The 13,281-nt window shown below is 35.3% G+C and overlaps 1 protein-coding gene across 4 annotated transcripts in view; it reads right to left on the bottom strand.

Annotated features, from left to right (window-relative positions):
* LOC138692019 (gastrula zinc finger protein XlCGF26.1-like) overlaps nt 1-13,281 on the bottom strand; it is a 94,588-nt gene that overhangs the window by 14,990 nt on the left and 66,317 nt on the right. For all 4 annotated transcript variants that reach the window (XM_069814808.1, XM_069814806.1, XM_069814807.1 and 1 more), the window contains 3 exons: nt 11,623-11,760; nt 9,574-9,656; nt 1,959-6,823 (listed from right to left, as the gene is read on the bottom strand). Coding sequence is in view for 2 of the 4 variants with exons in the window: in XM_069814806.1 (XP_069670907.1) it covers nt 6,175-6,823; nt 9,574-9,656; nt 11,623-11,760 (870 nt within the window). In the remaining 2 variants the exon portion in view is untranslated. The remainder of the gene's footprint in view (nt 1-1,958; nt 6,824-9,573; nt 9,657-11,622; nt 11,761-13,281) is intronic.

Here is a 13,281-nt window from a genome sequence, read left to right on the forward strand (position 1 = left end):
AATATTTTCAAATGTTACCGAATCAGTAGAAGTAATGGAATTCCAGGCTACAGATGCATATTGAAATTTACATCGAACCAAACTGCAGTATAGAATTAATAGAGACATAGGAGTAGAAAAAGAATAAGTCATAGACCTTATTAAACTAAGCATTCTTATTGAATGATTATAAATATAATTTAGAATCGAGTAACATACCAAGAACTTTAACATAATTTTTCCTAATAATACAGACGTTATTAAGAGAATAATTAAATTTTATGGAAGCAGTTTTTCGCGAGTACAAAATGACAAAAGTTTTTGTGGTAATTGATAAATACAGGAACACCGTTTCGTAGTCCTTTAGCAATAAGATATTTAGCAAGATTTCTGGCTTCTGTTGCATTCAAACAATTATAAAATACGATAATTTGGTCCAGGGAGCATCCGTTTTGGTGGAAAGATAATTATTATTTATACAAAAAAAAAAAAAAAAAAAAAACCTCCTTGATAGCATCAATGGACTACAGTGAATCTCGTTCTTGTTGCCATGCTGTTGGGTAGGCCTACATAATAAGGCAGAAAACAGTTACAGGAAGATCTATTACATTTAAGGAATGATCTGTATACAGTATATTAACTATTGAATGTGATTATCTTTTCCCGAGAGGAAAGAGCCACCCTTTACTTTAGGACTATTGAAACTAGAGGAACAAATTACATAGGTTGCCACCACAAAGACAGCTTTGAGATCATCAATGTAATATAGTAGGATATCAATTCATCTGATAAATAATATATATTTTAACAATTTCATCGCAGAGACTTATGCAACACGGAAAAAAAAATAATTAAAAATAGCAGATATAAATATAATACGGCACATTACTCAGGTCATTATACGTTGCTTTAACTCGAATAAAAATAGTTTTTGCTTAAAAGAAAATCTTTAGAAATATGCCAACTTCGTGATGTTTAGCGATTTTTCGAAATTTTGGTACTTGAACCTAATTTTTCTTGAACTGCATGAAGTTTAAAATGCAATCTGACAGTGTTTACAAATCATGAAGACTGATAATTAGGGCTAGGATTTTGATGACCTAAAAAGTCCTAAAAACAATGCATTTATAACCTGAAAAACTAAAAAAAAAAAAAAAATGCCCTAAAATTAATCTTATATAATTGGCTTAGTAGGAAGAAAAGATTTTGTACTACTTGATATTTAGATTAGTAATTAAATTAAATTTTACATAACTTTTTCTAAGTAGAACACTTTAATTAATTATTTTACCTGATGTAGTTTCCATGTATGATAGTTCACCTCTGCGTCGGCACGTGGACGTGAGGTCAGCAGTCAGCTGGTCGCTCTTGGCCCTTCATGGGCTGTAGTGCCATTGATTTACTTTACTTTTAGTTTCATTGTAGTCTACCACAAGGCCTCTCTTATCCGGAATTAGCAGCTACTATAGAGGGGTCTATATTGAAGGGGTGGTTGGACGTCATTACATGGGGTGTTACTACGTTAAAATGACAATATTTGTGTAGAAAAATGATTAAAATATCATACAAAATAATGGGTATTAATGGACAAGATATGTAAAGAAAATATCAAAGGAAATAAACATTATTTTACATTTATAATGGGAATTTATGGCCAAAATTAAATGAAAATGCTTAAAAAATGACCGAATAAAACAAAAGATACTCCTATGAGTTGAAACAGGCAAAAAATGCAAAAAAAAAAGTGCCCTAACAAATGTCTTAAAACACTCAGTTTATCACGTAAGATATAAATACTAAAGCAGCTATGTTTCTGGCTTACTAGAAAAAAGATGCAATTTCATCAAAATCCTAGCCCTACTTATAATACGTGAACAGAGTGACATATATTGATAATTATCAGTGATAATTGCACGAGTACAGATTAATAAGATTATTCAAGAATGTAATCAAATAACTTACAAAATCGAATTACTTACATAAATGATAATATAATTATTGCAAAACACACCAATAAGACATTATAATGTTTCCTCGTAATGTAGTTCAGAAAGGAACTGCTATCACGGCATTCTAAATACTATTGCCAATTACTCAGAGCTGAAATACGAAATACTTAACCTAAGCTTAACGAGGGAAAGCTGGTGATCAACAAGATCTCCCAGCTAGGTCCAATGGACCCGTCGACCAACAGTAGGTGTGGTCCCCCAGACATTCTGGGAGTTGCGTGTGAATGAAGTAGCCACGAAAACTTTAAAATATGGTGTTCACTTAAATCGGCTACAACTTGCCATTTTTCACTCCAATATGGATTCGGAACACCTCAAAATCTGTGCTTCAGTGGCTGGTCATGATAATATCTTTGAAAAATATTGGAGTGCAAGAGTCCAAATGACTTTATTGTCAAACGCCTGGCATTAGAAAACAACAACAACATACTTAACCTAAAAAGAAACATAAGCTGAAATGTTACATTAACAATAAAAACAAGAAGGTTTTTACAGACAGTTATTGATTACCCTAACTTACAATTATTGAAAACGCAATTTTCAAAGTTACATTTTGTAGGCATTTTTCGTTTTTCTGTGATTAACACTAAAATTGTACGAACGCGTCTTATCAACAAACACAACTGTGATCGGTTGATTTTGAGGAGTTTGTGAAACGTTATTGGCAAATATCGCATATGCATCCTATAAGTTGAATAGTCGTAAAATGACACATCTTGAATATTAATTATTTCACCAAAACACTGTACTCAACGTAGATTTTTCTGGGTACCGTATTGTAAAATGAATTAAACTATTTAATTTCAACACTGAATCCATAAAACTGAAATTATGTACGGAACATCAGCAGAACTGTCGCATTTAAATAACAGGTTCACTATGTAAGTTAACACTTGGTATTAGAGATAATCATGAGAATATTGCATTTCTTGGAAATAATCAATCGAACTTTATTTTTCCAGTGTTTACAGCATGATGTTTTACTTGCTGCAAAACAAATTCTGAAAGTAAAAAATGCGCCTGACTGAATAGATGGTGTCTTTAAACGAAAGCGAGGGAACACTCAGATTTCTCGAAAAATGGCCAAAATATGAATCTTTTGCTTTATGGATATAAAATTAAGTAGACGTTTAAGCTTTCTAAAATTAACACGTGTTCAATTAAGAAGCATGAAGATTTTGTGCCTACATGTTGCGCCGGTTTGAGAGTCATATTTAATGTTTTATATACTAATTAATATTATCACTCTTGCAAGCATCGCTTGAATGCGTAAAGTTGAAAGAAAAGCTGAACTGTGTAGATGTACCTTTATAACAGTCGCCAGTGTGTAGGCGTGCAATAAGAATTTTGAGAAAATCCGAATTCGAAAAGTGTTTTCTACACACATTATAACTGATTGACTTCTCCACAATGGGTGTCGTTCCATGTCTTTTCAGATATACCAATTGCGAAAATACTTTATATACACATAGCAACATAACGATTTCTCAGCTATATGTGTGCGTAAATGCATTTTGACGATTGCTGAGATCGAGAAAAATTTTTAGCAAATGTGATGACTGAAGGGGTCCTCGGCTGAGTGTATACGAAACATGACTTTTTTTTTTTTTTTACACTTCAGGAATATATATTCCCGTTTTTTTATTCTGGATTTCGTAATAGCGAGAAATATTTTCCACACATGTCTCAACTGAATGGCATCTCACCGTGGGATGGGTGCCTTTTTATATGTACCAATCGCGGAAAACTCTTTCCACAAACGTCACATTTGTGAAAATTTCTTGCCAGTACAACAATTTATCTAAAAGAAATACACATATATTTATATCACATATTACATTATGCTATATTATGTAATGTAATATAATATAGTGTACTGTTTGACGCACTATGGCATGCTTCTGTTTAGTTTACTAGACGTCACATATTCGTCCACACCTGTGGAGTAACGGTTAGCGCGTCTGGCCGCGAAACCAGGCGACCCGGCTTCGATTCCCGGTCGCGGCAAGTTACCTGGTTGAGATTTTTCCACGGTTTTACCTCAACTCAATATGAGCAAATGTTGGGTAACTTTCGGTATTGGACCCCGGACTCATTTCACCGGCATTATCATCATTTCATTCAGACACTAAATAAACTAAAATGTTGATAAAGGGTCGTAAAATAACCTACTGAAAAAACGTCACATATTCTTCACATAAGCATATCAATTCCATGACCTCCCCTCTCAGATTATCCAAAAAGTAAACGTTCCCCATAATCATTGTAAATTTATGACTGACACAGTTGATAAGGGCACAAATTTTTAAGGTAACCCATATCCGCAATACTTTCCACACTAGTGGTGAAGTGCGATTTGAAGACTTGTAATTTTGTTGCAGTCACAGGTTTGTCAATGTTTCCGATTGTGACTATAGATAAAAAATTTCATCTGTGAGAAATCGCCAATTGTGACTCATAGCGTACGTGAATGTGACAGTTCCAGAGTGCAGACAACTGCAAATCAGAAGATTAACTTGAAGGAAAACAAAACTGGTACCCTTATCACTCGTGAATATTATTGGACGAAAAAATTCTAAGACCGCGTTTTATTTTCAGTACACTTGTTGCGCTAACCACTATTATTGATATAAGACATAACACCGGTACATGTATTCAATTTGCAAAACAACAAAAAATAACTACGGGGCTCATGTTGAGCAATATTTGCAATCTCTAAAAGCCATCAGAACACAGAAAATAACATTGGACAGTGATTTCGCGAGCTGTGAATACAAAACGCTGTCATACACTAACTCTGTTCCGCACACACCACGAATGAAAGGTTTCTGGAATGTGTTATGCGTGCATAGAATCTGAGAATACTCAATTCCGCGGACGTGTTGCCAGATAAGGTTCATCAAAGGTTCCTCCCTAGAGTAAGCGTCAATGCCTTCCTAAGGCCCGTAACACACTTGAGTTTTTGCTAGCGAGAAATGTGTTGCGAGAAAGAGGCGAAGAGCCTTCCTCCACACACTTGGCGAGTTCTCGCTATCACAGATCACACCTCGCTATGATCATCTATGCACTGCCTTCATGCAGAAAACATTTTTCTGATTATAGTAATGACTCGTTGGGGGAAATATTATAGGTTATGTATTTACGTATATTGTCGTACTTAAATATATAACCTGTAAGTATATTGTCGTACTTTACAAATTACGTACGAACGCTATGTTGAATCTGAGTATTCAGATGATGAGGAAATGGAGTTACATGAACATATTTTGTTAATGAAAAGAAAAAGTAGGCGTAAAATTAAAGCCAGAATTACCTGAAAATCACATTGTATCTTACGAAAATAAGGGCGAGTTTTGGACACTGCTTTCGATTTGAATGATGATACGTTTAGGCGTTATTTCAGGTTGAATGGACCACAGTTTTTTGCTATTCATGATATGATAGAGGATTCTTTCCTATGTTCTGATTAAAATTACGTAAACTGTTAAAACATATAGATACATTATTTCAAATGTTTAATCAATACTATTAAATCCCACTTACTTACTTACTGGCATTTAAGGAACCCGGAGGTTCATTGCCGCCAGCACATAAGCCCACCATTGGTCCCTATCCTGAGCAAGATTAATCCATTCTCTATCATTATATCCCACCTCCCTCAAATCCATTTTAATATTATCTTCACTATTAAATCTCATCAAAATAAAATATAGCCCTATTTATTTTCAGATAATCTGATATTTGTCTCCAGATTTCTTCTTTAAGTTTCGTGTTTTTATAATTTTCATCCTGTTTATCATATAAATAGGCCTACGGGTGACATCATACAAGTTCGGTAAGTGTCTGACTACAATTATCAGTCATCTTTCCTCATTTTCAAATAAAAACAATACAATTCATCGCCACCTCTGAGATCATTTTGTACATTCAATCGTCATAAAGAGTATAAATATCAAACATCTTTGATAAATGTGTCAAGAAAATTCGCTGAGCTACCGATTCCAGCTAGAAACTCGCGAGAGGTTTTTGCGTCGAACGAGAATCTTTTCCAGTGTGTGGACGTCCATTTGAATCCACGTTATCAATTTTTAAATTTTATCGGAACACATTTCTGGCTAGCGAAAACTCTTCAAGTGTGTAATGGGCCTAAGTAACTGTAATCCGCAAAGGTCCTGCAGCTATTACACTAGTACGATTTTTCGCCAGTTTTCTTGCTTTCATCTGTTTTTAGAGCACTCGTGTTTGTGTAGGCCTTGCCACAAACATCGCGTATATGACCTTTCAAACTTCCCTCATAAGAGAAACGTTTGCCACAGACTTGACAATTCAAGGGCTTTTCGCCGCTGTGTAAACGTTTATGTCTTTTCAGATATTCGATAACGGAAAAACGCCTTCCGCACACATCACAACGGAAGGGTTTCTCGCCAGTGTGAACGCGTGAATGCCTCCTAAGATACGCAGAATATGAAAAAACTTTTCCACACACGTCACATCTGAATTGTTTCTGGCCTGTCTGAACGCATGAATGCATACTGAGATTTTCAGAGCACGAAAAACACTTCCCACATACGTCACAACTGTATGATTTCCCGCCTGTGTGCACGCGTGAATGCCTACTGAGATTGGCATAGCATGAAAAACCCTTTCCACACATTTCACAATTGAATTGCTTGTCGGCTGTATGGATCAGTCCATGGATTTTGAGACTGGCAGAGTCGGGAAAATATTTTCCGCAAACGTCACAATCGTATTTCTTCTCGTCGCTATGCACGTACTCTTCTTGTGGAATATTTTCGCAGAAAGTTGCAACTCCACTATCAGGGGTAACTGCAACACTGACGAAGAAATATCCCATTAGTCGAAAGAACGTCTAAATCACAAGGAATCACCAATATGAACATTAATAACTCAGTTTCGAACAGTCTTGTATATAATACAATTCGTAACTACAAAACATGATGCTTTAGTTCACATGAAATAAGAGTATTGCATGTCAAGAATTTTATTGTGAATAAAAGATCGATTGTAGTTATGATAGATCCACACTAACAAGGGAACCTTCTATCATTGTAAATTGAAAAGGCAGTATATCTTTGGAAAGAGGAGGCAAAAGTAAGTCAGCAGGTGAAATTTTTCCGCCATCTTAGTCTTGCTCGAGCTAATTCTGTTGTTACAGCTACTCTTATGTTTGATTTGTGTTCAGACTATGTGACTGATCACTGATCAGACACTCCTCGCCTCTCATCGTACGAATTCGTAAGCCAGCTCTTCTCCTCTTACGGAAGGGTATGCATATTGACGCTACTACATGTTAAAGCTCCAAGCTGAAGGTTTGTTTCTCATTCGTGCGCTGTTGGAGCGTGTGACAAGTAATTGTTGCCGTTTGTATCATTATAGGTCTACAGGATGGATCCTAAAGTTGTGATTCAACTGCTGGTGCGCGAGTTTGTGACCAGTGACGTTAAACCGTCAGTCACAGACATCCTGGTGTTAAATTCAATTGAGGGATGAGTTAAAGGACGAACAGGAGGTCGTGGAAGCGTACACGTCGTTCCTTATTGACGAGAAGATGGACAGTAAGTTTATGGTGACGTCGAAGACGAACCAATGACGGGACGCCAATAAGACGGCCAGAAAGCGGAGGATGCTGAAGAGACAGAAACATCTTCACATCTTCTTACGCTCCCTCTCCTAAAAGAACCAGACGACGATTACAAGCTCGAAGCTATACAAGCTATATGAATGATACAGTCAGCGAAAAGAGACGATCCTTCACTTCTGTAAAAAAATCGATTCCCTGTCATCACACAGAAGATGCATGACGATTACGATGCAAAAGTGAAGAAGAAGAAGAAGAAACCTGGAATGGCGGACATTAATGCCATAGTTCTGCACTATTTCAAACAAATATCAACGTTTTCAGAGCTTCTGACTTGTGGGTATGGAGATTCTCGTTCTGTGATGCATAAAGTGAACTTCCCATCAAAGAGATAGAGGTGAAGGAGAATTCGGACAATTTTGTGTCGAAGATGAAGCAGTTGTACATCGATCATGGCTTGACTCCTCGCCAGATCCTCAACACTGATCAAAGTCGATTTGAAATAGAGATTCATTCCGGGCGAACCCTGCGTTTCAAATGAAGGAAGAAGATTTATGCCACAGTAGCATCAGAGGCTGCTACAACACACTTCTACATGATTATGCCAGTCATTTCCATGGACGGACAGATCTTCTCCCTAATGTATCTTGTGTCAGCCGAATGACAGAAAAAATTCCATAAATATAAACCTGCTGGCCCATATAACATCAAATCATATGCTTCTTCTTCATCGAATATGCGGAAGGCAGATATAATGGATATGCTTTCGCAATTATTTTCGCCCAGCATTTCTTCATTGCATGAAGATCGATGTCCATAATGTTTCAATGCAAATGCACAACAGCTGCAATGCAGTGACTTCGAAAACAACTTCATTTTAACCTTTAAGTGAGCACATTGAGTCACTTGCCACAGACTGTCATGTTAAATTTACAGTCCCATAACTTTTGTTACTATGGAGCACAGGCGGAAAAATTTCACCTGCTGACTTACTTTTGCCTCCTCTTTCCAAAAATATACGGCATTACCGCCTTTTCAATTCACCATGATAAGTCCTTGTAAGTCCTGTAATTTTCCAAACGAATATAGCAGAAATAAAAAATAGATTTCCGCGAATAGTTAATTGTATAGCGATAATCTTCAGAAATTTAATAATAATAATAATAATAATAATAATACTAAATGTAGTAATAATAATAATAATACTACTAAATGTAGTAATAATAATAATAATAATAATAATAATAAACTTATGAAATTCGTCAGTCCAAATATTCAAATCCTCCAAGATTTATTAATTTCTTGTTTGAACTTACGATGTGTTGGTTCTGTAGTAAAGAAGGACTGAAAGGAGTTGAAGACGCTCCTTCAAAGCTATAAACAAAAGCCTATCACAACTGCCGAATTGAACCTAAGGAAAAGTTCACTGCTGTGGAGTAACGAATAGTACGCCTGACTGTGAAACGAGCGGGACTGGGTTCAAACCCTGGTTGTAACAAGGTTTTCCCTCAACCCATTAAGAGCAAATGCTGGGTAATTTTCGGTACTGGACCCTGGACTCATTTTGCCGGCACTATCACCCTCAAATCATTCAGACGCTAGATAATTACAGGAGTTGATAAAGCGTCGTAAAATAACCCACTACTAGAACCTAAAGAAAATTAGAAACCAAATTCCTGAGTACATACCATTGGTATGTGCAATGTGCAATGTCCTGCATTAAATGTGATAAGATTAAGGCAGATCTAAACATGGCGATATCAGGGGATTTGAAAGACACTTAGACTCTAGCCAAGTTATCACATTTTCTTTTCTAAACGTTCTGGTGATTGGAGAGTCAATAATTCATGCATCTAAGTCCGCGAAGTATGCTAAAATTTTCATATGAACTATAGTCATGTTGAAACTACAAATATATTTATTTTGTCATAATTTAATAAAGCAGTGAAACTAACGACGAAGTAAGGACTCATATATTTCACTCACCTCTGAGTTAAGACTTCATTCTCTTCTCCCGTTACTTCCAGTTTGACCTCCTCTTTCACTTCACCCGATTCACATGAATCTTCCTTTAAAACAATATTATGTAAATCAGACACATACGACAATAAAATATGAAAAATTACTGCATGGTAGTTCATATTCCGTAGATTTGAATATAAATCCTATCCAATGCAGTATAGAATACAAACACTGTCGATAAAAACATTACATGGAACTAAATACAAAAAAATTAACAACAAATTATGGGATTTGGAAGGAAATATCGTGTATTAAGTACAGTTTTCACCACAGGGAATTAATACAAAGCGTATAATTACTGATATTATTATTATTATTATTATTATTATTATTATTATTATTATTATTATTATCAATTATCACTATCATCATTGCTATCTGTTTTTCTTTCTTTTTTTTTGTATTAGCTCGATAAGAGCTCTATAGTATTCTTTTGACCCTTTTGACCCTCTATAGGACTTTAATTTAATTTGTATTATTTTCATCAGTGTATGTATTTCTTTTTTTTTTTTATATTTATATGTGCTATGTGGTAGGATAGTAGAGATGGCCTTATAGCCTTAATCCTGTCAGATTAAATAAATAAATAAATATATATATAAATACTAGTGGCTTGTGCAGCAAATGCTGCAAACTAAGGTCATTAGACGTTCAAATAAACATTTTTCAGATTTATTTTCAATGAAGAATACCAGACATTCTGAAAGTTATTTGCTTCCATAACAATGAAAGACACTCTCTCTCGAGCCAATACTGCATATAAATATCTACACCACACCGCCATTAAATATAATGAAAAAGATCCAACCCCACTTGATTAATAACTATAAAAATATTTGATTTATAATATTATTATCTTACGTAAGTTTTATAGCTTTCAGTAACATATAATATATAGCCACCACTCAGTAAAATATAGAATTCAAAATTTAATTTAAGTTATTCTCTATATCTACTTATATAACCCCAAAACGTTTCACTTTCTTATCATCAATATAGCATTAATATGTATAATTAATGAAAAATAGTCACAGCATGGCATTAACTACAATAATATTTCATTTCTGCTGGTAATAATGTCATCAAACCACCTCAAGGTTTGTAGTTTTTAATAACCAATACACAGCTGTATCCAGAAAAATACACACCACAGAATCGAACCTGTAAATTATTTTTAGTAAGTTAAGTTTTTAATAACCAATTAATTTGAGCTCTAAATATGTCAGCATTCTTGCAGATGATGGCCTTCGTGTAATTTTGTTTACTGTAGTTTGTGTTTTGTTTTATTCTGAAATGCAATTAGCCAGTTCTCGAAACTGACGACAGATGGATTTTGGAAAATAGGAAAATTATCTTGAAAAATTGACATTTCACTGAAAACTACTATTTTCCCGAAAAAATTTGAGTTCCAAGTTCAAAGTGAGGGGTAATTTATTAAAATCCGTTCAGCCGTTTTCACGTAATATCCATTACCAGTTTAAATAAATAAACAAATGAATAAATAAATAAATAAGTAAATAAATAGATAAATAAATGACAATTAGTATCGCACCACATTCTAAGATGATCACAGGTGAAAACCAGTTGTTAGGAAGTAAAAATTTACAAACGATCCAATCCAGTCTTTAGGGTAAAGATGGTAATAAAAAAAAATTATGAAGGATGTCAGGATGTATTGAGACGTTTGCGGATTACCTGTAAATACGTTATATGATTCAAATAAACTAAACAGAATTAGTAAAATAATTAAATTAAATTAAAATTGTATGGGGTAAAAATTATTTATTTCGATGAAAACATGAAAATGAATATGATTTAATACACACTCAGCATTGGTGTTTCTGTGAAAAAAATGAGGTGGAAAAAATTTACGAATGGATATAGGATGAAGAAATTCAAAGAATGTGAACAACTAATGCATTCCCTGGCCATTACTTTACTGTAGCATCTACATCGGTCTGTAAATAACAGAGAGAGAACTACCGACCAACACACTTCGTAAACTGCACTCACCTCAGCTTCACTCTTCACGAGGAGAAACTCAAACGGCTCTGCAGGTTCCTCAAGTTTTATCTCTGATTTGACGTCATATCTGTGGTCCACACATTCTGTCTTTATTCTAGTGACGTGAAAATCTAATAAATTTCCTTCCTGCAAAATACAGAACAAAATAATTGGGCAACATATCGCATAAATTTGTTCACGAAAATTCCGTGACTATGTATAAAGTCCGTCGAAACTATTATATTAATATTAATTTCAACGAATGCACGTGTGCCTATTTCAAAACCAACAGTTAAATAATTTATGTCAAAAACATCGTAACACAGGATATAAACGTATAGATTTGTTGTATGATAATTCGTTAATGGGGCCGAGGGATCACTGGTGTCATGTTAATTTATCCATAAACGACTGAAGACACAACGTTTTCTTACTTGGTTATTTACCGACGCTGTATCAACTACGAGATTATTTAGCGTCGATGGGATTGGTGATAGCGAGATGATACTTGGCGAGATGAAGCCGAGGATTCGCCATAGATTACCTGACATTTTCGTTACGGTTGGGAAAAACCTCGCGAAAAACATAACCAGGTAATCAGCCCAGGCGGGAATCGAACCCCGAGTCGGGCGCAACTCCGGACCAGCAGGCATGCGCTTAACCGACCGAGCTACGCCGGTGGCTTTAAGTAAGTTAAATAACAGTTTTATAGATTAAAGCTGTTGTAAACATGTTACATTTACAATAACATATAACTTCACAAAACAAAAATCAATGCGATAACAAACAATAGCATGGGTTTGACAGACCCATAGCGAATATTGCGTGCAAACTACCGCGTGTACTGGAGGGTTAATTGTATTTTATGACGTGCAAGAAATATTTTTAATTACATAGAAATCCGTTCCCTTACTTACTTACTGGCTTTTAAGGAACCCGGAGGTTCATTGCCGCCCTCACATAAGCCCGTCATTGGTCCCTATCCTGAGCAAGATTAATCCAGTCTCTACCATCATATCCCAACTCCCTCAAATCCATTTTAATATTATCTTCCCATCTACGTCTCGGCCTCCCCAAAGGTCTTTTCCCTTCTGGCCTCCCAACTAACACTCTATATGCATTTCTGGATTCGCCCATACGTGCTACATGCCCTGTCCATCTCAAACGTCTGGATTTTATGTTCCTAATTATGGCAGGTGAAGAATACAATGCGTGCAGTTCTGTGTTGTGTAACTTTCTCCATTCTCCTGTAACTTCATCCCTCTTAGCCCCAAATATTTTCCTAAGAACCTGATTCTCAAAAACCCTCAAACTCTGTTCCTCTCTCAAAGTGAGAGTTCATGTTTCACAGACATATAGAACAACCGGTAATATAACTGTTTTATAAATTCTAACTTTCAGATTTTTTGACAGCAGACTAGATGACAAAAGCTTCTCAACTGAATAATAACAGGCATTTCCCATATTTATTCTGTGCTTAATTTCCTCCGAGTGTCATTTATATTTGTTACTGTTGCTCCAAGATATTAAAATTTTTCCACCACTTCGAAGGATAAATCTCCAACTTTTATAGTTCCATTTCGTACAATATTCTGATCACGAGACATAATCATATACTTAGTCTTTTCGGGATTTACTTTCAACCCTATCTCTTTACTTGCTTCAAAT

This window comes from Periplaneta americana, chromosome 16, assembly GCF_040183065.1.
Source record: "Periplaneta americana isolate PAMFEO1 chromosome 16, P.americana_PAMFEO1_priV1, whole genome shotgun sequence".
NCBI classification, from domain to species: Eukaryota; Metazoa; Arthropoda; class Insecta; order Blattodea; family Blattidae; genus Periplaneta; species Periplaneta americana.